General features: G+C 50.5%; 7 protein-coding genes across 8 annotated transcripts; 2 read left to right on the top strand and 5 right to left on the bottom strand.

The window, feature by feature from the left end:
* Positions 1 to 690: 690 nt before the first annotated feature.
* On the bottom strand, positions 691 to 1,035 carry J3458_003088 (uncharacterized protein; the record flags this gene model as incomplete). The annotated part of the gene is made up of 1 exon (XM_066117575.1): positions 691 to 1,035. The coding sequence occupies one exon, from the start codon at positions 1,033 to 1,035 to the stop codon at positions 691 to 693; it is 345 nt and encodes a 114-aa protein (XP_065977362.1).
* A 1,211-nt stretch (positions 1,036 to 2,246) lies between these two features.
* On the bottom strand, positions 2,247 to 6,439 carry J3458_003087 (uncharacterized protein). 2 transcript variants are annotated; one of them, XM_066117573.1, is made up of 5 exons: positions 5,509 to 6,439; positions 5,017 to 5,253; positions 4,812 to 4,908; positions 4,211 to 4,709; positions 2,247 to 4,149 (listed from the first exon to the last, which is right to left on the bottom strand). In XM_066117573.1, exons 1-5 carry the CDS (start codon positions 5,608 to 5,610, stop codon positions 2,757 to 2,759), a joined length of 2,328 nt encoding a protein of 775 aa, XP_065977360.1. In that variant the 5' UTR covers positions 5,611 to 6,439; the 3' UTR covers positions 2,247 to 2,756. The 2 variants fall into 2 exon arrangements, with proteins under 2 accessions (XP_065977360.1, XP_065977361.1); XM_066117574.1 differs by having other exon boundaries at positions 5,017 to 6,439.
* An 899-nt stretch (positions 6,440 to 7,338) lies between these two features.
* Positions 7,339 to 7,833, bottom strand: J3458_003086 (uncharacterized protein; the record flags this gene model as incomplete). Its single annotated transcript, XM_066117572.1, has 1 exon — positions 7,339 to 7,833. One exon carries the CDS (start codon positions 7,831 to 7,833, stop codon positions 7,339 to 7,341), a length of 495 nt encoding a protein of 164 aa, XP_065977359.1.
* An 868-nt stretch (positions 7,834 to 8,701) lies between these two features.
* TGL3_1 (triacylglycerol lipase) lies at positions 8,702 to 10,655 on the bottom strand (the record flags this gene model as incomplete). Its single annotated transcript, XM_066117571.1, has 4 exons — positions 8,702 to 9,373; positions 9,447 to 10,266; positions 10,337 to 10,467; positions 10,596 to 10,655. 4 exons carry the CDS (start codon positions 10,653 to 10,655, stop codon positions 8,702 to 8,704), a joined length of 1,683 nt encoding a protein of 560 aa, XP_065977358.1.
* Positions 10,656 to 11,280: 625 nt separating this feature from the next.
* On the bottom strand, positions 11,281 to 12,882 carry J3458_003084 (uncharacterized protein). The gene is made up of 2 exons (XM_007811138.2): positions 12,511 to 12,882; positions 11,281 to 12,445 (listed from the first exon to the last, which is right to left on the bottom strand). Exons 1-2 carry the CDS (start codon positions 12,766 to 12,768, stop codon positions 11,465 to 11,467), a joined length of 1,239 nt encoding a protein of 412 aa, XP_007809329.1. The 5' UTR covers positions 12,769 to 12,882; the 3' UTR covers positions 11,281 to 11,464.
* A 618-nt stretch (positions 12,883 to 13,500) lies between these two features.
* J3458_003083 (uncharacterized protein) lies at positions 13,501 to 16,080 on the top strand. Its single transcript, XM_007811137.2, has 4 exons — positions 13,501 to 13,927; positions 14,612 to 14,970; positions 15,032 to 15,143; positions 15,201 to 16,080. The coding sequence occupies exons 1-4, from the start codon at positions 13,905 to 13,907 to the stop codon at positions 15,742 to 15,744; spliced, it is 1,038 nt and encodes a 345-aa protein (XP_007809328.2). The 5' UTR covers positions 13,501 to 13,904; the 3' UTR covers positions 15,745 to 16,080.
* Positions 16,081 to 21,536: 5,456 nt separating this feature from the next.
* On the top strand, positions 21,537 to 25,054 carry J3458_003082 (uncharacterized protein). The gene is made up of 3 exons (XM_066117570.1): positions 21,537 to 21,802; positions 22,065 to 22,984; positions 23,048 to 25,054. Exons 2-3 carry the CDS (start codon positions 22,194 to 22,196, stop codon positions 24,123 to 24,125), a joined length of 1,869 nt encoding a protein of 622 aa, XP_065977357.1. The 5' UTR covers positions 21,537 to 21,802; positions 22,065 to 22,193; the 3' UTR covers positions 24,126 to 25,054.
* Positions 25,055 to 26,122: the final 1,068 nt, after the last annotated feature.

Raw genomic sequence — 26,122 nt, 5'->3', positions numbered from 1 at the left:
CTAGACTGCATTCACCGAACAGAGAAAACAAAGGCCCCCCAGTTTTCGACCAGAGACCAAGCTCCCGCATACTTGTCCGGACGGCAAACGAAAAACCTAGTTCAACCTAGTTGATTCGTGGCCAAGGGCTTGACACTGAGTGATTATTCTTGAATGCACGTCATGGGCTCCAGGCAGGCCATGCCCCGGCTCATTGTGCGTGTTTCGCGTATAGGATACCTAGGCAGTCGATTGGATGCAGACGCGTCGTATGCCGCTTTCCCTAGAGCGTACCGGGTATGACGAGAGTATGTCCAACCGCCGCTGCAGTACCGAATGCGAGTATTTTGAGTTACATTGGTACAAAGTACGATGTGGCTAATTATACATATACCTGCATGCAGCGCTCACGGGAGGGTGTCGGTGTCCTAAACCAGAGAGCTCAAAAAAAAAAAAAAAAAAAAAAAAAAAAAAAAAAAAAAAAAAAAAAAAAAAAAAAAAAAGAGGAAGCCATAAAAACCACATCAAGGGGGGGGGGGGGGGGGAAACCCCGCTGTTGCCAAGTATGTGCAACTAATTTCCCAGGCACATGCAATTGATGATAATAATAGCTCAGCACTTTGTCCAACTATCCTTGGATGGTTGCTGGGGGGCCAAAACAGCCTTGGAAAATCCTTGGAAATCTTGACTCCCTTTCCAAAGAGCAACCCGTCAACCGCCACGTTGCATAGCGAGTTTGGCAAAGAAGCCATCACTTGACAAAAGCGCCGAGAGAAGAGGGAAAAGATGGCTAGAGCCTCGTTCCCCAATTGGTAGCTCGTCTGGCAAGAGTAAAGGAATACAGGAGCACACGAAGGGGTTCATGTTCCTGATGAAGGGCCGTGCCACCACCTTTCTGGCTCTACAAGCTAGCAAAACCAGGTTGATGGAGACGGGACGGGATCGTTGTGATGCTGGGCGGCCGATAACTACATTGTCTTTCAAGAGACGACGCACCGCTACATTTTGGCGTTTATACGTTTTAGTTCCCAGCGACCCCCAGAGTCTACGAGGCATTGGCCACTAGAAAGCCTCCGACACCCTCCACAAAGCCTTGTCTGCTGCGCCCAGTTTCTACTGCGTTCACCAGACTTCTTCTGCCGCTTCTCGAAGCCTACCACATCGGGTCCAGCTGATCAACGACGAGTGAACTTGCATATCTTTGATGCAAGGCTTGTTATGGGGGCCACGATTCTCGCTATCCATGCCGCTTGATGTCACAGCATTGGATACTGCGTCTTCATCATGACCTGGTCGAGGAAAGGATAACACGGCACGGCTGTCGGGATTCTGGGTCCCCGGTTTTCTCGCCTGTCAGACCGCTTTGGATTGGCATCAGCGTGGTAAAATCGCTCATGTCCGGCCCATTTCGTGATACATCGCGGGGCATGCTTCCCGCACATGGCGGCAGGAGAACGGACTGTGACCTTCCTTCAGCGCCAAAGTTGCGCTTATTGTACATTCACGTTGGCAGCTGATTCTGTTCATGGTGGCCTCAATAAAACAGCTTCGGCACGTCCGAAGCGGAGCAAAACAGCTTCTCCCAGCTTCCCACATACGTGCAGGGAGCCCTCAAATGCAAGTTCAATGCGCAAGGCGGCGAATGTAACGATGCTGATGTTGTATCTGCGGGTAGTCATGTCATTTGTGAACTGTATCCTTGATGAGTATTATGAAAGACCATGGCCACGCAGGCTAGAGTCTGTCGGGTTCACCAAGAACGAAACCATGTCAACATGGTATTGAACAACCCCGAGAATTACAAACGTGGATAAATGGTGGCTGGGCAGATGTCAATTGCTCGGGGCGCTCATCCATTTTACTCGGGGCGCTCAATACCCCACCACGCCCCAATTTTAGTCTAGCGGCCCTGATTCCAGACCCCACAGTACATTTTCAGTTCAAATGCATGGCAGTAAATGCCCCCAATTAATGATAAGGTGCTTGTGTAATTTACATGATTTTTTTAAGCTGCTGTACACTTTTAGACTAGACTTTTTCTTTATAGTATTAGAGAAGGAAAAACGCTATTACTCGTTAAAAAATTCGTACGGCTATAGCTTTATTAAAAAATCCATTAATTTTTAATAGAGCTTTTTAGTGTTAAGTAAAGCTACCATGCATTTATACTAAGAATGTACTATAGGGTCTGGCAGCGGGGTTAACCGCAGAAAAATTAGGGCGTGAGCGCCCCGAGTAAAATGGATGAGCGCCCCGAGCAATTGACGGGCAGATACAGCTTCAGTCAGAAGCCTTGACCGGCTTTGGAGCTATCCCAACTGAGGGAGAAATGTTTGTCACGCTACATTGCAGGATGAACTGAGGGAACATTGCCAAATGCAAAGGTCTGTGAGTTATAATCAAGGAGATGGCTATTAAGCTACGTAGCCAGATAATGGCCCGCCGCTTCCCAAGCCTGCCGCTTTCCACGTCCCACGGCCTTCTGCCTTATCCCTCCCTCTCTGCTTTTCGGTAGGCATGGCATCCTGTGTCGTCTATTCTTCCCGTATCAAATAATTGCCTTCAGTAAGTGAGTGTGCTTTGATAAAAGACCGGTTGTCAGCCCCCCAAAACTGCTGACAAGCAGGAACCTGAAAGTTATCCCAACTGTAACTCCCCGAGACGGTTCCAAATAGTGGGTGGGACTGGCAGCAGCAAGCCGAGAAATACTTAATCGGGTGTCCGACCAAGTTCATCAAGTATCCATTAACATGTCGTGGCTCATGATTCTCATTACTTTACATTGGCCTTGAGTACCCGTTGGGTCCTGGTGTAGGTGGGGGCATATTTGCAAAATCCAAGTTTTCAGAGTGCCAGGTCCAAAGAGGAGCCAGTTCTCCCATTTGGGCAGTCGTCAAATTTTCAATGTTAAATTCTGGACCCGGATCAACAATTTGTTGTTGGTAAATGCCATTGTCCAACCCCGTAGGATCATTTATTGTGGTGAAAGAGGGCCTTGTATGCTCGTTCATAGGAGCGGGTAGGCTCCCAGAGCTGGTTGGCCACCTTTGTAACGTTTGTGGATCACCCACAAAGTTGTTTGTATTCGGGGATATCGACGTGCCTGGGTCATTGAATGAGATGTAGCTGACGTTCTGCGGCATCTCTTGGTTCCCATACTCGGAATTACCGTTGTTACCGTAGTTGACGTGCTGAGCTGCCATAGCCTGCGGTGCCAATTGGGCGGGTATTGGCGCTACCATGGCGTTTGGCATGGGAGCCGTTGGTACGGGGGCGGCAGCTATGGCTTCAACAAGAGGCCTCTCAACCTGATTTATCGCAGCTACCGCAGCTGGAGGAGTAGGCACAACGAGTGCAGACACTTGGGGAACTAAAGGCATTTCGTGCTGGATAGGACCAGATGGTCGCGGTGATCTGTTATTAACCCTCGTGCGCTTTACCTGACGTTCCAAATATCTGCGAGGGACGGCTTCTGGAAGTCGCCTCACAAGTCTTTCAAGAATGTCGTAAGAAGTTTTGGATGTTTTTGAGATCGTGTTCAGTTTCTTAAGCATGTCGACGGCGTCGCCAATAGATGCCAAGACATCAGCACGATTAGATATAGTATATTCTGTATCTTTGAGAACTGCGGTGCAGAGGATGGCAGCGGTGTCGAAAATCGAGAAAATAATGAAATGCAAGCGACCGTCTCGGTTGTAGATCTTATCAACCCATCGTCGTAAAGTCTTCATCAGTTTGAGACTATACCAAACGCCAACGGATCGGATGTTGAGTTCGTCGGGGTCAGAATTCCAGGTGTACTGTTTTACCATATAATGCCTGATTGGGTTTAAAATTAGGAGGCACGCCATGGTGTAGACATAAAACCTGTGTGCAAATAACCAGGCACATTTATCATCTTTGCTAGTGTCAGGATTCTCAAACGCGTATTCAGGTGGAAAATCGTCCACCCATTTCTCAATGATGGCTTTGTACTCTTGAACTTCACACGGGGAAATTACGTTCTTGGGGGCGCTGAACCGCGAGGCTAATTGGCGAGTCAAACCAGACTGCATCTTCATATGTTGCAGGGGAGACACAATGTGCCCCTCCAGTGTTAATTCGGGAAGTTCGGCATCGCAGTCGGCTCGATGTATGATCTTGGGTCTAGATAGGCCAGAAGATATCTGCCTGGCATTGAATAGTCAATATGAGGCAGAAACAAAAGCCGCGAAAAAAGAAGTGAGCTTACCAATCCCAAGTATCCAAAATGCACCATAATCTTCTGCGCATTTCGAGGTCAAATTCACTGACGGTACCGGGTGCGGGCTCCTTATGATAGCCTAACTCATTGGCCTCCAAAATGGCAGCACTTAAAACGTGCCATGCCTCGAGAAACTTGGCTTCCGCTTTATACCAGTAACAAGAATGTAAGAGCCTCTGGACATTCAGGTAGTGATAGTGTCCAACGGGTATGACACTGGCGAGTTCTCTCATGGCTGCATGGAGCTGATCAGACACCACGTCCATGGTGTCTCCCAGTTCTCTCTCGAGTGCCTTTTCGGTGGCATTTTCCACATGCTGGAGAGCACACGCGCAGACGATAGCCAAAAGACATGTATATTGGAGCGACAGCGGTCGGCTTTGCGAGCGCTTATCCCACCAGATGTGATAGTCCTGCAAGAAGACGGGCGGGTATATGATGTAGTAGTGATAGTTGATGTCGCCGAGGAAATGTTGCATAAGAACGTCTGTATGAAGGAAGCACAAGATTAGATAATCAATTTATTTATCTCGGATTGTAATTCGCAGAAGTAGTTATCAGCAAGATAGCTGAAAGAGGAAAGACTTGCCCATGGATTGTCGCTGGGGAAGGAGCTGCAAAACCCGGCGCATCTGGGGAGACGAGTCGGCAGCGACAAAATCTTGCTTGGGAGCTGGCTTCTCGGACTGTGCAGCATCATAAATCGACTCATTAGATCGACTGACATCAAAGAGTGTGCACAACTTGAAGCAGCTGGCGACTGGATCAAAAGCAACCATTTATGCGCAACATACCACTCCATGGTCAATTCCCAACGTGGCGTATAGACGGGTCGCCAATGCGTCGAATCCGGTGCCATCTTCATCGTCGGCTTCAGCAGTGCCTCGATTAGAATAATCATCGTGCGTACGCTTCAGCTTCTCTGTCAAGTCGTGGGCTGGTGTGTCCAACGTCGGGTTGGAGTAATTATAACGGCACTCATCGGCTATCTTGCGTCGTTGGCACCGATCGCATGGCCACTCACGATTGCACTGAAAAAAGGCAGCATTAGTTGGATTTGCTGTTTGTGGCTCAACAGCATACATGGGGTACAATCCAGGTGAAGCAGCGCGCTCTTTCATCCGTGAAGTCTACCTCTAACACGACTGTGCAGCATGTCCATCATTCTCCGCCGCGGAGCATGGCTTGTCAATTGGGTGAGATAGGAAAGAAACGACAGTGTGTACGGATGATTGTTTGGTTTTGAATTTTCAGGAGTTGACATTCGCGGTGCGATATGCACTCACCTTTTGCTTTCGTCGCTGACACTCGGTGCAAGCAGAGCGGTTGTACCCGGTCTCGCGATTGGAATCGTCTACAGGGACACTAGTAGATGCGGTAGTGGCCATGATTCCGACCTCGCATCCCCTCTCGATGAGGCTTAGAGAGGATATCACGATATAACGAGAGCAAGGCTGTAATATGGTGCTTTGAATCGAAACGAAGTCAAGTCTAACCCCAGAGTGTGGAGTAGGATGTTTGCTCCGTCACTCACGCGGACGGACCGGCCGTTATAGCCTTCCACTTTCTAGTTCATTTGCGTTTATTCTGGGTCAGTCCGTTCCTAGTTTGTACGGCCGGTGAATGATTGCCCGTACGCGCATCATGGACCCGGCACTGTCTCCATGTTTCTCGTCGGTCCTGTCTGGGTCCAGCTCTGGAGCTTCAGAGCAGCCCATCAACTTCCGAGGATTCCAGCTGTCAGTCAGCACATGGGACTCCGGACCTTGCTAGTGGCGCCCAATCATGATGCTGTGCAGCCATCCTCAGGGCTAGTCGGAGCTAGGACCCGAGTCGATTGTGGGTGGACTCCCTTGTCGAACCGCCCATGTCCAAATCTCGGAGATGGAGAAGTTGAACTGTTCATGCCCAAGTGCCCAGGCCCAACATGTTGGTAATTGGGACTCGGTGCATCGTCCCGCAAGCATATGCATGCGCGGCGCTGTCGCTATGGTTGCCTATGTCTCTGCGGACGACGAGTTCACCTCAAGATATGCAGCCTCATTTGAATTGCCTGTCCTCGGAACAGAGCACGGGACGCAGGGCAACCTGACCACCGGTCAATCGTCGTCGAGGCTGACAAGTTTTGCTTTTGCAGCCAGTCCACTGGTAGTGTGCGGAGTGAAGGCGCAACTGTTTCGATGCCCTCTGTTCAGTTCAGGCCTGCTGACTATTTCATGACTGTACAATATTGTTCTCCGTACTCCGTGGACAGCCTGGCTATGCGAGGAAGCTGAACTTTTCAACCCTGGCCCTGGTCGCACATCCGGTGCCGCACCCGCGCCCCGATCATGGGAACTTCTGGCCCCCACCGTCCATCCCAATGATAGCAGCTCATCTGGAACTGCATATTCTTTTGGAGAAACATGTCTTACCAGATGCAGCTGGAAGGGTCCTCCGCCCAAAGTACGCCACCATGCATGACCGTTTCTTGTTCTCTCATCCCCCCCACTGCATTTGATTTGGGACTTGCAGCGAACCTTACCAGCCCGTCATCAGACCAGATGTTTGGGTCGCTCATGCCAGATCTTGCCCAGTCTCGTCAGGGCACAAATGGAACTTCCGAATGACTCTACAAGATGACAAGGACCAATTCGATTGCCCACAACTTGGCCGATGGTTGCTGGTACTAGGACTCTCTTGGCTGGCATCTAAGCGCCGATGACGCCCTTCAATTGTGTCCAGGAAAAAATTCACAGACAGGACAGGGCTATTTGCTGTCAACTCTAAAATCTCATATGAGCCGTTTCCCATGCGGGACTATCCCTGCCGATTCCGTCCCCATTGCTTGTTGCCTGATCATCGGACCAATCCAAGTCAACTACGGAGTATCGATCCTACAGATCCCTGGCCCTGGTCAAGAGTTACTACTCAGTTTGGTGGGCCATTGCCTCTTGAACAGTTAGTTACTACTAGCTTCAACGGCTATTCTTACAGGTACATGAATTCATGTGCTCGGAATATGGGGTACGGGGACATGCATACTTTTTCTTCTCCGTATTCCAACCTAGACCAGAGACGAAAACAGTCAAGCTGTTTCAGACCTTGCTCATCAGTTGAGTACGCATCACAAAATCCTAGGGAAAGGCTCGTGTCCCATGGTCCTGGTCATTGGTAACACGTGTCCCCATGCGCTCCGGTGGCCGTACGACAGCGTACAAAATAGTTTTGTGCGTAACGAGATGAATAAGTTTCAGGAAATACGCTGGCAGCGGATTGGTTGATTTGGGTACAAAAATCAGCCACGGACGCCTGGGCATGCGGTAGCACCAACAGGACAAGACGAGAGTCATTTCCACGACGCTGAAGAGAACAGCCCACAAATCTTCTCCCTTGATGAAATTCTCCTTTATGCTATTACGTCCGGGTTCCAAAGTTCCCTGCAGGAGCAAACCTTTTTTTTTTTTTTTTTTTGCCAATCCTGTGTCAACTCCTCTCTGGATGCAACATCCCCTCAGGCTCAATTCCCTAGACATATTGGCATCTGAGGATGCCCAACGAATAGCTTTTGCCCGTGGTTCGTGCTCACTTCTTTTACGTCTAGCACTCTCATCATCTTCTACGTTCAGCATATCATCCGCAGTGTCCTTTCCGGATTGGGACGTTGCCTATTTCCCTCACGTCAGTCCCACGGCATACTAGGTTGCCGCGGCTGATCCCGCAACGATGGAACTTTACCGGCGTAAAAATGCGCTGAATCTAGATTCATGTCTCTGTACGGAGTACGGAGTCTATGCATACGAGTCAAGTTTTGAGACATTTTCATCAGTTGAACGGTTGTCCGTTTGAGCGGTGAATCTATAGCACAACAGGGCACATTTTCGAGTAACATCTTGGAGCACTAGTATTCACTGTCACAGGGTGATCATGCGACGCACATTAAGCACACTGTGCAAGTGGCTTGTTTGTCCATGCAAAGCGTGATACGGGGGAAGGTGAAGAGTTTCCTACAGGTCCATGGCGACCTGCCCCCAACTGCCTAGGTAGAAGGATGCGTTGGTCTATCACCCGGTACACGCGAAGATATTCCATTACTGAGTGCTAATAATAAGTCGTCCGAGAAGAGAGTGACTCACTTGCTAGCCAACATTCCTAGGTACTTTTGCCTCTTGCTACATTCTCTGCATAGGTAATATTTTGTAGTAATATGATCTTGTATTGGGAATGAAGGCCGCCCACATTAGTGATGCCCATTGTATCACACTCTGATTCGCGGTGAACACATGTTCAAATACGTGCTTTGCGTGATCTTGTTTCAGGTTCACAATTTCGTTTTACTGCTTTGAAACCAAGTCCCGCCTCGAGTACTATGCCTTTGCCAAAAAAAAAAAAAAAAAAAAAAAAAAAAAAAAAAAAAAAAAAGACCACCTCTCCTCTCCAATGACGCCTCCCATATGCAAATACACAAAACAAAAATATGTCACTAAACACACAAGACCGTCAGGCCTCCACACCAGCAATGCTGCCTTTCCTCCTCAAATCACCCGCCTTCAATTTCCTGACCACCTGATACGACCTATCGAGCTCATTCTCGACGGCACATCGAATCCTCAGCGCCGCCACCGCGGGCCACACACTCCTCTCGCCCCTCAAGATCCAGTAATTCAGCGTATCCCTCGTCGGCGTCTCCAAAAGTCGTACGAAGTCCCCGGCCGTAACTTCCGGTACTAGCGTCATGGAGGCCGCTGGTATTCGCTCATCCACCAAAAATCGCCTAATACTCGACGGAAGTAGTCGCAGCGTGTCGAGTTGTCGTAGACGGTGACGGACTTCGAGACCGACCATGCGGACGAGAAATGCGGAGAGTTGTGTGGTTTTGCTGCGGGATTCAAGGAGCGACGGGCCGTGCATGTCGGACTGCAAGAAGGGGATGAGGTAGGGGCGGGCTTGGCTAACGATGAAGTGGTTTACATTGAAAAGTTCGGCGATGCGTTGGAGAGGAGAGTCCCGGTCCGAGAAAGAGGTGTGTGTCCAGTGGCGGAAGCTGGTAGTGTTGGCAGCGGCCCAGGGCACGATGGTGCCGTGGACGTCTTTAGCGAGGATTTGGACTTTGCGGGAGCCGTAGAGCGAGGGTGACGAGGCATTAGATGCTACGGCGGCCGTCCATATCAACTGGTTTTGCACTGTCAGTTGAGTGCTCAGATGTAACGCGTGGATTGGGAAGCGGGGAGTTAGAGTAACTCACAACGTTTGGGGTCGTGATATAATTCATAAGAGTCGGCACACCGCCCTGGCTCTCCGTCGCAACAGTAATGTTTAGGACCCTCTTACTCCGATTGTAGGCCTCTTCGAAGGTTAAATCGCCCACGTTTGCCCTTACACAATCCTCCAGCACTGTAACATCTAAAAAGTATCCTTCGCGAGAAAACCTCCGCAGTCGTCGCATCAACGTCGCCCATCTCGATTTGAACGTCTGTTCACGGGGTATCACTCCACTCTCTGATCCGCCTTTCGACGCAAACGCCGAGACATCAATACCGTCGCCTGTCAAGATACTAGGTAGTTCTTCTTCTGTATGTATAGCCACCAAGGCGGCTATCAGGGCACCCGTTCCTGTTCCAGTAATGATGCGAGGGAGGAGACCGCGCAAGAAGAGGGCTTTGACTATACCAAGATGGCATAATCCAAAGATGGATCCACCCTGCAGGACCAGAGTGCTTCGACCGAATGCCTGTCTGGTATCATGAATAAAATCGAGTTTCATCTGATTCGTCAATACGCTCCCTCCGCCTTGTGAGTTGGACATGAATGTAGTGGGCAGTGTGCTGATGTCATCCACAGTCTCCGCGACTTGTGATATGTACTCCTCAATCAGATATTTGGTCCCCGAGAAGGATCGATTGTACAGCTTGGGCACGGTGATGTTTCCTAAATTACGGATGAGGCCGGATCGGAGAAGGTTGACTAATTGCTGAAACTGGCTCTCTTCACGAGCAATAGCCAAAGAGTGCAAGCGTTCGGTGATGAGCCGCCAGTCATAATATTCGGACGTAGGGTTGTTCCTCCTGCACCAAGCAAATGGTTAGCAAGGCTGTTCCTCAACGCATCGGCATGGTTGGTGAGGCGCCGAGTTACCATAAGTCTAAGCCTAGCAAGCTATCCAAATGGAGAGCTGCCTCTTCCCAATCCTCGAAGCTCTCTGCATTGCGCAACAGTTCCAGCCACAAATCCACAGGATGCTTGCTGGTATACCAGCCCACGAGCTTCTGTACCGGCGTCAGTAGAAGAGCCATGACGAGCCAGCCAGCCAGCCAGCCAGGCTCATGGTAAACGAGCAACAGGCGAAAAAAAAAAAAATGTTTGGAAAGGAGCGAACACGGAGCTTAAAACCCACCTTGATCCAGAACATGCCAACATCCACAATCACCCTCCAGACAGCTAGGACAGCCCCCATGATGTGCCGAGGGTGACGAGATCACAGGCCATGCGGCCGATAGTGACACTAGGGCAACGTAGAGAGGTGGGGTCACCTGAGAGACTGGACGGTTTGCTACTCTCAGACAGAGGCCTGCGTGACTTGACGCAGCATCTTAGGGCTGTGCGAGAGATTGTGAGGTGTGGTTGCCTTGTTTGTCCAATTGATCCAAGCGGCACATGCTGAGCCAGCGAGTCAAGCCTTGCTTCCGACTCGGGACTGTGAGCATGTGATGATGGATGGAGTGTGATGTCAGGGATGAGATGAATTTGCATTAGCTTTCCCTAAGCTTCGGAGACGGAGGCGCTAAAACACCCCCACACACCCGGAACCGTTCCTTGGAACCTACCATATACCTATGTAGGTACCTACCTCGGCACTTAGCTACTAGATTTCGGATCACGTCGATCAGTTGCAATGACTGACAACGAATGCGACAGGCCGACGAAAATCTTTGCTCCTGCCGCTGCGCCCCTGTCGATAGCCTAGTTTGATTATTCTCTTCTTGATCGGACTGAGGGTTCCTGCTTGTGTTTTGCGAGACGACGAGTCCATCGGCCGTATGACGGCGTCAACAGTCTACACAGATGTACCTTAAGAAATCAGCATGGCTTCTCTCAGACTGCGTTGACACAACTATGGTATGCTGCTTGGGTTCGAAATTTTCTCATCCTAGCTCTTCAACGCCTCACAAGTGATGATACATAATAAGTACACTCCATGATAAACAGTGATTTGCACTTCCAATCCCCCCCAACCAAGCATGAGCCCAAGCCCGTTGCTCTCCCTCACTCATCCTCATCCTCTTCTATGATGTTTCGCCGCCTAGATCTTGCAGACGGCTCGCCAGGTTCGACTTCATCTCCTTCGGCATCCTCATCATCATCTGGATCAGATGTCCTCTGTCGCTTGTTGCGGGGTCGTCGTTCCTCCTCGTCATCATCCAATAAATCCTCGTCATCTTCTTCTGCTGCACTGTCCATTTCTTCCTCATCACTTCCCACCAGAAAACCGTCGTCCAAATCGTAGTCTTCACGCCGTCCAACACCTTGTGGGAGGTCGTCATCAGAGTCATACTCAGGCCGGCGTCTTTTGGGTTTCGTAGATCCTGGCATGCCTCGCTTGCGTCCAGATCCAAAGCCACGTCCACCTTCGAGGTCTCCGATCGATAAACCCCCGCGACCAGACCGTCCGAGCCCACCATCCATCTTCAACGCGGCGTTTTCGCGTCGACGCTGAGCCTTCATCCTCTCCTTTTCTGCCATTTCGGCCTGTTTCTTCTGCAATTCGGGGTCTCTAGTGGTACGGATAATCATGTCGCCGTCGTTTACCGACTTGCTGGCTTGTGCCATCCGCTCTGCCAATACCGACAGCGCATCATCTCCAACTGCCTTATTGGGCCGCACGTTGAACTGCTCCGTCAAGTGGCCAACAGTCAGCAGGAGATTGCTGCCGAGTTCTGCCGCCGCCGCGTAGTTGTGCCCATCGTTAATCTCGTTGTATGGTTGGTCCATTCCCGGCGCGAGTGCCTTCTTTTGTATTTCGTAATGCTCGCCACCAACAGAGATGGTCATTGAACCATCACTCCACCTATAGATATTGGTGTTGCTCTGTAGATCTCCAGTGCTTGCATCTTTTCGGATGCGAGCGACATGTTTCGGCCGGTCGGACTTCGCATTGGCAAGGTCAAAATCGCTTGGTTGGAAGGTGTCCGCAACGTATTCCTCGGGCATGAATTTGATGAATTTGGGAACTCTCATAATACGAAGCTATTTTGCACAGTCAGTCTATGTTGCAATCGATATCGCGTCATGAATAACTCAAGCGCTCTTACAACTCCGTCTTTGGGGTTGGGGATCTGATGGCGATACGTCTGTACCGCCATGACAACCCGATCTCGAGTCTCATGTGGCAGACCATCCTCCCCATCATACTCTCGTCGCCTCGCATCAAAATCATCATCGGGGTCTGAGGCTAGTTCGTCATCATCCAGAACTCGTGGCGCTCTCGGCTCTTCGTCGCCCTCGTCGCCAAAGAGGTCATCGCCGGCGGTTTCGTCGAGAACACCGAGAGCGTCCTCAGAGTCAGACATGGTGCTAAGAGCTGCTGTTGCGAACTGCAAAATTGAAGTTTGTGGTTCGCAGTCGATAGGAGCCGAACAATGTGGCCAAAAAGTTGTTGAGCTAGCTGGAGGGCGAGATTTGAAGGTTGCGCAGAACTATTATGAACCGGCAGCCATCCGCGTGCACGCAGCGGCGAGGTCAAAATTGCGCACGGGCCACATGCAGAGCGAACCAGTCTCACGACTCGCACCTTTGAGCAGCCTCTCCCTCCAAAAAGCTCACTGCATGCAACAAAATTTAGAATTGATTATCTATTCTTGAAAGATTCGATTCTTATAGGCCCGTTGGTCTGGTTTTATGTATTCAATGATTTAAGAAGCTCTCTACTGTAATGGCATTTCTGCACACAGTCCGTGCTGGTCCAACCTCTCACCGGAACAACCCGAACACCGCCTGACTGGACAATTAGACGCCAGATGTGCAAATCGTCGTTTCAAATATATTTGAGCATTGAGCCGTGAGCTAATTCGACCCTTGTGCGGCGAACAATTCATTCGGAGGCGTTGTAGCTGCCAAACCAGACATAGACATGAGGTTCAGGCCGGGCATTCCTGGCTGGCTTCTTGTTACTTCAGCATTGTCTGCGAACTATTCACCTCCGGGTTCCGGGTTCCGGCACTTCACCCAAGCTCTTGAAATATCTTCGGGCCACCGGGTCTCAACACGATGAGTATCGTCCCCAGGCCAGTTGAGCAGAGGAAGCTTCTGGCGCGAGGCATTGACGCGATGTGTGTCCAGACCGCGGCAGGGATCTGGATCTATCTGCGCCTCTTGGACGCACCTGAGCAGATTGACCAATCAGCGCGCGGCTCCCCACATTTGGCCGTCACCGTCTCCTAAACCCCGTCCCCCTCTTTCGCTCGCCAGACGTGGACTCCTGATAGAATTCCTTTGCATAGTTACTAGGCACTTGTCCACGCCGCTTTTCTTGGGTGGTATCTGCTTCTTGCCTCACGCCGACGGTTGCTTTCATTGCTTCTCTTCCTACAGCCTTGTCCGCCGTGTCCGCCGCCTCGCATAAGATCCCGTGACGGGAGCTTTCGGCTCCTCTCTCGTTTCCTTTGCATTGCCGCCCTCCATCTCAGTCCCCGCCTTTTCATTCATCATGTCCAACCTCTTCTCCGGGATGTAAGTAACCGTGCTATTTCCTCTGGTTGATCTTGTTCTTTTTGCCTCACTACATACCTCCTCTGCGGTCAGCATTTCTCCCACAAAAGACAGAAGAGGCCCTCGAGCAGGAGCCACGAGGAGCCTCATCGTCAAGGAGCAGGTTGGATTGTCCAAGGCCAAGCCCCATTCCCCTGAGCGTCTATTCGGCAGGTCCATCTCTATTCGTTCGATCAGCTAGAGGCGGAGGCTGTATACTTGATCACGCCTCAGGGCCTGAATTGAGATTCAAGGAGGCGGTCCAGATACCTATATCAGAGACACCCCTTAACAGCCACCGCCTGTTTGCCAATTCCACATGCTTGCAGGCCGGCCACGTTCCTCTCCGTATGAGTCAAGTGGTTCAAGATAGAATTGTTTGGCAAGGTATAGCCTGGTAGGCCAGGTTGGCCAGATTCTCCCTCCATTCAATACCGATAGCATCTTGCCCGCCGCGCATCAGTTCTGGCATTGGCCCTCGGCATCTAGATAACGAGACATGTCGCAATACCTATTACAGAGCTGTCTTTGAGACCTGAAAGAGCACAAATACGGCATACCCCAGAGGAGATGTTCCCCAGGGTGTGCTCGTTGTGCTTTGAAACACCATTGCGACAGCCGTTAGCTGGCACGAAGCTTGAATTACTACTGACTATGGATCCGTAGCAACGCTCGATTTCGAGGCGCTTCAACGAAGCCGTCCGGCCAAAAGAGCCCATCCCCGTCGACAGGCGGCCAGCCTCTGCCAGCTGACACTGCTTCTCAAGGCAGTCAGTCCTCGACAAATCTTGCTCCCAAGGTTCCGCCTCTGCCAAATTCCCCATCCCTCGCCCAAACGATCGGAATGGACGGATCTAGTAGCGGAATGTCCAACGCCGAAGATATCATCAATAACTACCACCTTCCCCGGCCGCTACCTTTATGGCTTAACGCCCAGTATGTCAAACATATTGTCAAAGGCAACTTTATGACGTTGAGTGCTCGACCAAAGACTGTGGAGCAAGGAGAATGGATTGCCCACCAAGGTATGCAAAACGTTCCGCGTGATGATGTTATAACTTCCCACCAGCTGACTGTCCGAGATAGTTGTCGAGCATTTTCGGAACCTATGGAATTTTGTGCGTGTGGTTCATGAGAAAGAGGATGACGGCACAAGCATTTGCAACCCCACCACTTGCCCTCGCATGTCTGCTGGAGCGTGAGTGTCAATACGGTCAATACTTCACCAAGATGGAAATACTTACGTGTTATATAGAAATCATTCCTTCACATGGCTCAACAACAGACGAGAGCCGGTAGAACTTCCTGCATACGAGTACATGACGTTGATGCAGAGATGGATTTCGGGTAAAATTGACGACACCGCAATCTTTCCCACAGACCCTTCCGGTGTATCATACGCCCACAACCCCAGCATTACAACGACGCCTTTATCTCAACTCTCCAACCCCGGAGAGGCCGAATACATTGGAAAAAGGTCGGGCTTCCCGGAGAAGTTTCTCGAAGTTTGCCAGATGATTTTCCGCCAAATGTTCCGTGTGTACGCCCACCTTTACTGGGCACATTTCACCGAGCCTTTCTATCACCTGAACCTTGAAAAACAACTCAATAGCTGTTTCTCCCACTTTATTCTGACAGCAACTGCGCTGGACATGCTTAAACCGCAGGAATTGGAGCCGATGCAAGCTCTGATTGACTTGTGGGCAGCAAATGGGACGTTCCCACCTGAGTCTAAGGCTTACGAGTACGCCAACCTGCGGGCTGGCGAACGACTCCTTCATCTTGCAGGTGCTCAGTAAAGTTGTATAGTCGTTTTTTTCTTTCGGCGTATCGCATTTGTTTTGAGTTATTTACACAACTTCGGCTGCTGTCCATAGGAACAGCATTGCCTCGTATGCATGGGCGAATGGATACACATGAAGACAATATATGACGTTTTCCTCTGAGTTTGAGGGCGTGTCCACTGCAGGCCAGAGGAGTTGCGAAATGGAGTTCGATTCTCAGGATGGTTAGGCAGAGCATTAGTGAGCATGAGGAGGATAGGAACAATCAAGAAATGTCGGAGCGTAGTAGACGGAATGTATTTTGAAATCATCGAAAGGTGGATGAATAGAGGAGTCTGCCTGTACTGGCAACAAAGTCATCACCTTCGTGTGAATCCTGTCCAATTGAAGTTGAGCTTGCGTGATGTTTTGGGATGACAGTTGAAGTGTATGTTGGTACCACATCTTCCAATGCCATCAGCAGCATATTTAGGTACCTAAGTATTCAGAGTCATACCATGATTCACATCAACATTCATACCCTACACAATCCCTACACGCATACGTCAAGATCTCGATCAACAAAATGCACATCCTAGAACCACCTTGTCTACATATGCTGTGTGATCATATCCTCCAAACAAATTTCGCTCGATGCCCAACAGCCCAATGCAGGCCCCATCAGATGACTATTCTCTTTTTTGACCACCCCCTCCCCCCCCCTCCCTTCTTTTTCCGAGAGCCAGAAGAAGCGCGATCCAGATGCAGGGGCTATGCACTCACGTATGCTATCTATGCACCGTGGCCTGACCAAACCAGAGTACGACTTTCCCATGCTCCATGTGATGCATTCCTGTCTCCCTCTCCACATGCCGTGCTACAATGGTTTGCGTCGCGACACTGCAAAACCTCTACTTTTTTGACTGCACTTTTGCGATTTGACAATTCAGAACTCGTTTTTGAGGTGTGTCTTTTTGTTGGCACGATCTATTATAGGACTGCCTTGGGTACCATGTGCGTCTCTCATCGCCACCGCTTGGACTGGGCCGCCTTCTTCGTCAGGTTGTAAAAATAGACAGAATATGTACTCGCCACGGGGAACAGAATAGTTGATTTGATACGGAGTATTCGAACCCTGTATTGATGCCGTGCTCACTAACCAGCCTCCGGGGACCACGAGACTGTGAATTCCGTGGCTGGGGTCATGTTGCACGCCCCCAGTGGAAAACCTTGTATTTTATTTTTTATTCTTCTCTTTGGCTGCTTCTGTTCTACTCCCTTGTGAAGCTTCTTCGTCCATCATATTTCGGGCCTTGAAATAGAACGTGGATTTTATGCATTCATGTGGAACAAGGACAAGGGTCATGTCAGGAAGGGCTTCTGCTGACCGCTAACATATGGAGGGCATGGAATGGGGAAAGATGACCGCCGCTTTGGACCAAGGTTTCTCCAAATGAGCCAGTACGGGGGGCAGAAGTCCCAAATATGGAATTCCGGAGGTTATTGGCAGCAGATGCATCTTGGCTAATTATGATTTTTTTTTTCTGCGGTGAGATTTTTGGTCCCTTGGCCCTTGGCCTGTCTGTTTCAGCGACTTGATGCCGTTGGCTCTGATATACATACGATAGGTTATGCCAGGCAGACCGATATTTTCCGAAAACAGACATATTGCGGGATCTATGAGTGTTGGATTTTTTTTTAACTTCCTGAAATCGTCATTGCTCTACATACGTCGGTTCGGCAATCTCTTCCTGGGGTTGGTTGGCTGGTTAGTTTGGGTGCAGTGTGTGTGGTTTCGAAAGTAACTTTGCCCAGGAGTTGATTGACACGTCCAAGCAGGAGCGTAGAAAGACGTGATTGCAAACTACGAACAGATGGAGGGAGCAGGGCTCCAGGTTAAACTCAGTAATCCGTACTGCGTGGTTGCATACACACCGCTGCAGCATAGTTCCTCTTGTCTGTTACTACAACGGGCAACACTTCGTCGTCACACAGGCCAACCTGGGTAGCGGGTGTGTTCGGCCAACTTGCAAACCATGGAAAACTATGCCCGAGACATGCTGGCGACTCTTTTCGAAAGTGGTGGGCAAAGGACAGTCACCACTAAGCTTTTTCTGAGACGGATGTGCCAAAGTCCAAGCAGGCTCCAGATGCGGAACATTGGCCAGGCATATGGACGATTGGCAGCCATGATCCATGGTGACATGAGCATTATTGCCGCTTTACTCCGTATAAAAAACGTAACGGCGCTTTGTCGGCCATGTCCTGTGCCTCCACGCCGGAACAGGATCCGAACGGTAAGTAGTCATCCGTTGTGCTCCGTCCCGACGTGACCATCAGCGACGATTGGCAGCGAGGTATCGCATCGCTCATCGTAAGGGAGGGAGGCTCGGTGCCTAACTTCCCATGCTGATGGAGGGCCTGAGAGTGAGAGCACGATCGACGCGACGATAGGGAACGAGATGGGCAAAAACTGGAAACACACCGACTAACAACACGGTTTTGAGATATGGGGCACCATGGCCGGTCAATATGCGGCCATGAGGCACAGTGGAGCTGCTGATACCAGAACAGTTGTGTGGTTGGATCACGGCCTGGCGTGTGAGTGTGTGTCGACCAAACAAACCCAGCCCCCATCCAGAAAAAGGGCTGCCATTAGTACGCAGCCACCGACTGAGGCGAAAGAAGACGAAATGGCATCTGAGAGGCCGGGAGCGAGGGCGAGCCATTAATAAACGGGCACTAGACGAGCAGAATGGAGGAGATTAGAGAAGCAGATGTAGGCATTCGATGTAGGGGCAAAGAGGATGATCCAAAGACTAGAGGGCAGGGTTGCGATTGTACGCAGAGAAGCTCGCTTGGCTGTCTTGACGGTCTATGAATGAGGGCATGCGAACGGACTAATTGGACCATCACGTCGCATTTTCTTTGAGGAGAGATGCAGTCGGTCAGCTGGTGGTGGTGGTGATGGCTGTGGGTGTTGAGACATTTTGTACTGCCGCTGCGAGCGTCTGCGGGGAGGATACTTTGCCTAGGTACTCGGAGGATCGAGCCAACCCTGGTGGGACTGGGCAACTCGTTGGACTCGGTGCTGCCATTGCTTTTGTGCTGCGGGAGAGCCAATTCAGAAGGGGCAAGGTCGACTTTCTCGCGCCGTTCCTTTCATCCACACGCTGCCCTGGTGGATGAGCAGATGCTTGGCCGGCCTCTCGCCTGATGAGCGCCATGCACCCCCTGTTGAGACCTCTCAACGGACTACCCTATCGATGTTCGCTTTTGCTGTTCCAGAGACATCCTCTGCCCAGCGCCAAAATCTTGGAGGGCCGCCATGGACCGACCCGGAGGCAGTCCCTAGCCCAGCGACAACAACGGCTATGGCCTCAGGGGCATGAGATGGAAACGACAAGACCTTCCTCTGATGACCAAAACATGACCCTGCTAACTGTGCCACCTCCGGGGCAAAAAGGAAGCGAGGCCGTCGGGAAAAACTAAAGCATCATCGCCTGTCACTTCAGCATCAGACCCCCAAGACGCGCATGTGCTCTCGTTCTCCCTAGTCATCCATAGATAGACTCTTAGTCCACTTTGTGGTTGTTGTGGCTCAGCCTGGCAAGCCTCGGACGGAGACGAACTCAGCAGCTATGGGCGAGGAGTGGAGGATTTAAGAGCTTAGGTAGTGGCCGTTTCTGCCCAACCTCCTCTCACCCGTGTTGTAGGACGGCATATGAAGTACGTACTCCGTACTTGCTGCTAACTGCTCTGTATTGACGCTGATTCTAACTCTCTCATGTCTCCTACTCGGATCATGGTGGCTCGGACTTCGTCGTATTGCTTCTCCCTAGCACTTCTCTTGGTTTCGCGGGTCTGGTCTGTTGAGGGTAGTAATGGGTTCAAAGCGCACATACCAATGTCCTGCGCACCGTTTTGCGCTTCATCAGATCACTGACTGGTTTTTTTGTTTGGGGCTACCGATGACTTGAATTTGCCAAGGCTTCCAAGGTGCCCAAAGGTCCAAGGTATTTGCCGAAATGTCTTGGCCGATGTTGGATGACACTTCTTCACCAATAAGGTACATGGAACCTGTGTTCATGTATATGCATGAGCGTTTTAAGTGCTGAAGGATGAATGAATGGTGGGAAATTGGAGGCAGATGGTGCTCTGCTCATTTGTCCCAGGATGGCTCAAGCAGAAGTAATAGTAGAGCGATAGCGCCAAGCAAGGAGTACTGCGTAGAATTCGAACCAGTGTGAACTTATTGCATGTGCCACTTTTGTAAATTTGCGTTGTGACTCGAAGCACAACATTGACCCTGGAGGGAGAAAATCTGTATCAAGCACTCAACCCGGGTTCATATGTAGTTACATGTATACCTTTACCTACCCAGGAACCTACCTAGGTAGGTAGACTTCTCCCGTTCCCGTACCCGAGTCTAGTCTAAGCTATTTGAACGGGATGGGCAACGTCGTGTTGATACTGTACTCCGGATTGGTCGTTCTACCTCTAGTACTGACTGCCTTGCTTTTGGCCTTGTTTTCCATTTTTATTTTGGCCGCAAGGCAAAATATACGAGGTTAGCAACAGTCGTACACCTTCACCTGAGTTGGGTGTGCAAGTCATGCACTTTATAGCACATGTACTTACTATCTGGCGATGCTCTGTCAGTCATAATCCCTGTAGAGCGGCAAGTCCATGTAGCTCACTCAACTGGCTGACTTCGGTTTGTCTACAGAAGACGCTGGGCATCAGCGGTCGAAACAGCGTCCTAGCGAGAGAGATAAAAACACTCATATGGGTGCCCAAGTTCTGAGCACGCGGATCGATCTGGACTCGTCTCCCCGCGAGGCTTGTCAGCGGACCTGGCTGGCTTCTGAGTATGTCCTTGGTCCCTGGCAATGGCGGATTGGCGGTGGACCACGACGGGCCACGGTGAGAAGAGATCCGTTTGGATCATTTATGGTCGTGCCAGCTACAACTAAGAGCAGCACCTAGGGCACCTAAATAGTTGCTTGTTTATGTTGTGATCATGCACATGTAGTGTAGTCCGTTGGAACCGACGTATGAAAGATGATGTGCAGGCCACTCAGGGTCCTTGGTCGTCTGTAATAGGGCCAACAGTCTCACGAGTGTCGAGAGTCTTGAGCGACAGTGGGTGGTATTGACATCTTGTCCACGGACTGATTGGCTTTTCCGTCGCAGATTGCGGAAAAGCTGTTGCGGCCACAGGAACATGGACCGAAGTACGGAGTGCAGGCAAGGCTACGGAGTTGGAGCATAGCTTCGCAAGATTCTTGGACAGACATTGTAGTTTGTCGGGCTTGTGGACCTGTCAGTCGACGACATTCTTGGTTGTACTTGCCCAAGAGCATGGCTCTGGCCTGTGTGCTCTTGCCTCCGATGACAAGATACATGTGCCTTGCCCACGCTTGCACTAGTCAAGAAGTCGCGCCGCTCAGTCCCACTTGCCCTCTCTCACGGGGCCTGCCTGCTTCACTGATTCTCTGTCCGTCCCGCACATGGCGGGCGGGTGGCCCTCTACTTAACGTCCAGTGCAAACTCGGTGGCTGTTCAGGTCTCGTCAGGTTGAGCGGTACCTACCTAGGTACTTAAGTACCTATGTACCTCCGTACCTCCGTACAGCTCTTTTCCACAATGGTCCAGCTCGCTCCTCACACCCGCCTCATGGTCGAGCTCTCATGGCCTCCTCCACGGCTACAACGCACCACCCCATGTCATGCCCACCCGCCCGCCGTCCAAAGCCCGCACAAAGTACATACATAACCTATCTGCCGCCTCCCCTCCCACTTTCTAGCGTTCCTCTATTTCATAGCCCAATATTCATCCGTCCTGTTCACGACAAAGCCTTGGTGTCCCTCGTCTTCTCCTCCTTGACTTTTTTCCTCTTTATTGCAGACAGCACACTCTTCTGCTTACTCCGCAACTCTTACTTCTGTTGCTCCTTTATTTCTCTCGCCGGACCTACACGCTGACCGCCGCACGATATTGAAACTGCTATTTGCTTCTCCTCGTCTATTACACGACTTTGCGAAATTTCCACAGGCCGCAATATTTATACTTACTGCTTGAGTTTGAGCTTGTATGTTTCAACTCTCAATATACCCTATTTACCATCATCAACACGGTGTGGCCCGAACCCAACTGCAACAGAGCCATCCTACACCACCGAATTTGATATCACTGCTGCGACTTATTCCCCTACTATCTAGCAATCTCACCTTTGGCTTCCCTACCTAACATGATTGGGAACTTCTGTTGCTTATTTTGGAGTCTTCCGAGCTTGAACTTGCGTGCCCAACCCACTGCCATGATACGTCGGACGACTAATGCTGCGCTATTAGGTCAAGAGGTCTCGTAACAGCCAGTCTTCCATTCGCAATTTTCCTCCTACAGTCCGCTTCTTCCTTCTACACATCTATCGTCTTTTGGAGCTTCTGTCACGAGAAGTTTGACCAAATTCTATCGCTGCAATGGCCTCACAGTTTGCTATGCAGCCGTTTTACAGATCCACGCCTCTGACAGTGGATACCCACCACGCACAACAGAAGTATTTTGAAGAAGAGGACAAGAGCGGTGTATTAGACGACGGGCTTATTGAGCACAACACTGTTGACTCCGGCCTGGATCTTTCACCACCAATGGCCAACAGCCGAAGAGAGTCCTTCGCTGTTGGTAGCACGCTCTTTTCCCCCAAGACGGAAGATTGGCAGTCTGTAGATATGCAGTCGGTGCCATCCAACCCTTTCCCGGACCAGAACGGTGGAAACAATGTGAACGGCCCTCCCAACCCTTTCATACATCCACAGGGCCAAGTTTTTTCTCAACACGGCACTCAGTGGAGTATGAGTAGCAACTCGGGGCCTGAAAACTCCATGCAGCAGTTCAACAATGTCTCTGCTACATTCGATTCTGGTAACTCTGTCTTCCAGCGACCTGTGCAAAACCATAACCCCTTCCACAGTACTGGCAACATGTTCGCATCGCTTCACCAAGGGGATCAATCTATTCCAACCTCTCCACAGAAGGAATGGATGGTCCCCGCCCAAACAATAAACAAGAAAATGCAACCCGGAAGCCCTTTAATTCGGTCACATAACGATCTGAGACGAGGAGATGGTATACGCAAGAAGAATGCCCGCTTTGACATTCCGGCTGAACGTAACCTGAGCAATATCGATTCCCTTATTTCCCAGTCCACCGATGAACAAGAGATCAAGGAGCTGAAGCAGCAAAAGCGCCTGCTGAGAAATCGCCAAGCAGCGTAAGTCTCCTGTCCACCCTCGTCCTTGCCCTTGCCTTGCAGCTACTAATATATCTCGGATAGCCTCGACTCAAGACAACGGAAGAAGCAGCACACTGAGCGACTGGAAGATGAGAAGAAGCAATACACTGCACTCATCACCGACATGGAGGAGGAGATATCGGCTTTGAAAGACAAGTTTGAGGGACTCATGCAAGAGAAGCAAGATCTCATGAGCTTTGTTGAAGGGTTACGCCTTGAGAAGGACGAAATGATTCGTGCCCACACTCTCGAGACTGGCGAACTACGAAAAAAGGTCAACGTCCTCACAGAACACGTCCAAAGACTAGAAAGCCAGTCCCTGGCTACTTCGGGCCCTGGGGCAAACGGTGGCATCCCCGATAACTTTGGCATGGAAGGGATAGGAATGCCTGGGGCTTGGGACAACCCGAACTTCCTCAATGACTATTCCACTGAACCATTACATGTTAGACCGCACGTCTCGCTTGCACCGACCAAGAAGAACGACAGTACCATCACGCCCCTCGAAGGTGAGAAAGGTGCCTCTCAGGGAGGTTTACTGTTCATGCTCTTCCTCGTCGGCGCATTTGTCATGTCCAGCCGGTCCATGCCGACCATCCCGCGCGTATCTGAAGATGTTCGCGCGGCGTCAGCAACTCTCCTTGACAATGTCCTCAAGGATGCCGGCATCAACTCGGGGTCAGCGGGAATGCAAGCCATCGCTCCCCAACCATCCGGTGCGAGTTGGGCTCATCCCCATGTCACTGGTACAGGCATGGCCGACATTAGCATGGAAGGCACCGCCCCATCGATGCTTGAAGAGCTGGGCGATTCGTTGACACAACCAACACAGGATCAGATGAACGAGCAGATCTTTTCCCTTTCAGCAGCACAATATGACGGCGTAAGCAATCAAGAATTTCTACAACATGCCCCAGAAAGATCTACAAGCCAGGGTCGCAAGAACCTCGCGGACGCCCTGACAGCAATGCGTGCAGCCAACAAACAAGGCGGTGCTGCTGACGTATACACACGCTCCCTTCTCTGGGACCAAATCCCCAGCGACGTTGTTCGAAATTTTGCTAAAATGGTTGCGGAGAGCAGCCATGCAACGAACCGCAATGATTACGACATGAAATGATACAGCAAAAATGAATCTTACGATGACGAAATATGACAGCCCTGCAACTTTTTTAATGACTGTTTTCTGGGTTTTCCTTGATTATCATTTATTTTGCCATTTTATTTTCTTCTACTTGACGAGTATACTTATTCTTGACTGTCTTCTTCGCGGACATGACTCAGCCAATCAGACCATTTGCTCACGCAACGAAGTGTTATTTTTGTGCCGACTCCGTCCTCTTGAATACTTGATGATGGAATGTTTTCATGTTTATTACTTTTGACGAAATTTCCTTTTACTTTGATGGGTTGTTTGTTTTTAGCAAGCGAGCGAGCATTGATATTTTGTGCAAATGTCTTGTTTATTTCTAGGCTTGGCGACTCGCCGCCGCCGCCTCTTTCCTTGGGTTTTGTCTGGTGACTACGGGATCATGGGGCATTGGTTATATTTTATAAGATATTATCGAGAGGCTCCAGTCCGTGGTTCTTGTATATTGGATCGGAGGAAGGGCGGGAAAGTCCTGGGCTACGGAAAGCGAGGTATCAGAGAGAGATGGATTCACAGGGGGAAGGCATGTTTCTCCGAGGAAACTGGCGTATCAAATCAGCTTGGCCAGATCTGGTACACACAGAGGCTCATGATACGAGAGAGCAACGGGACACTGAAAGCCAGGAGACTGATGAGATCACCACGATCGATCAAGCGTGGTGGGTGATCAACTCATTTTCCTTGGCGGGTTGCAGCAGGCAAGATGCGTCTAATGCCTTGCAAGCTGGTGACCTCTATTTTTCTTTGTGGACAATGACATGATAGTGAAAACATGTTGAGATACAAATGTTTACGACAGACATCAATGAATGACAAAGCAACATAAACCACATTCATACGCTCGTCTAGCTTACTCTGAGCACTAGGTGCAAGTCCTCAAGGGCTGACTCACGTACTCGATAGCAGTGCTTGAATGTAATGTCAAAGTGTGCCTTACGTCGAGACGCATGGGAACGGAGCAGGCCAGCTCGCTTGCAGGGGAAAGTTGGAGAGTAGCATCTGTTCGCAACAACGTGACGACGAAGACAAGCGAGTAGCTGCAGGATGCACACCATAAGCAAGGTTACAGCCCCATACAAGTTCCCAGAAAGACGGGAATGCAACATGTCGGAGCAAGGTGGTTGGTAGCAAACAGACAGCACGAATGCAGACTCTAAGACATCTGAAGCCAAGGGTTCCAGCTCCGCCATCCCAACGGAAAGGGGAAAAAAAAAAAAAAAAGAAAAAAAAAACCATAACCTTGACTCTCGTGAGAGCTACCTGCGCATGTCAAGTGTCGTCGTCATGTCGTTCTGCAAGGCGCAGCCCATTTTTGCCAGGCCGGCAAACATACCAGTTGACCTTTGTTACAAAGGCCAATGAGCGCGGAGACGCTGGGCCCAGCCACAGCGGCCACTGGTGGGGGGGAAGCTAAAAATGGCAGTTTCTGGACGTTGTGATGGCCGCGGCCCGGAGGTGAGACACGGGGGTTTGCTTGTCTTAGACACCGTCCTAGACAGGGTGGTCTCACACCGCTTGCGCATGTGCCTCGATCTTGGGCTATCGTGACCTTGGCGCGGGTGCGGGTTGGCTGGATTTTTTCGGGGTTTTGGTCTCCTGGGCTGGTGGCGCGTTAAATGATGCCGGCAACGGAGTACGTAGTTGGATGGTGGCGAGACGGACAGGGCAGCACGTTTGCATGATGGATTTGGTTGATTGGCGATGTATCTGAATTCGCGAGGGAGGAGACGCAATGCACACCGCAACGTGAACGTTTAGAAAACAGGCTTCATCACCAGACACCAAGCTGCCTGGTCCCTGGATGCGGTTTCTTTCCTTCTTTTTACATGGGTTCGCGTACGTGCGCAGAGATGTACGAACGGGGGTCAAGCGTGCTTCTGGCAGAAAATGCCACAAACGCAAAGGACATGACAAACGGGCACCTAATAGTTTTGGGAATTGACAAATTTGTATTTCGTCACGAGTAA

The sequence above is a fragment of the Metarhizium acridum genome, assembly GCF_019434415.1.
Source record: "Metarhizium acridum strain ARSEF 324 chromosome Unknown scaffold_13, whole genome shotgun sequence".
In the NCBI taxonomy this organism is placed as follows: domain Eukaryota; kingdom Fungi; phylum Ascomycota; class Sordariomycetes; order Hypocreales; family Clavicipitaceae; genus Metarhizium; species Metarhizium acridum.
This window is presented reverse-complemented; position numbering and strand designations above follow the sequence as displayed.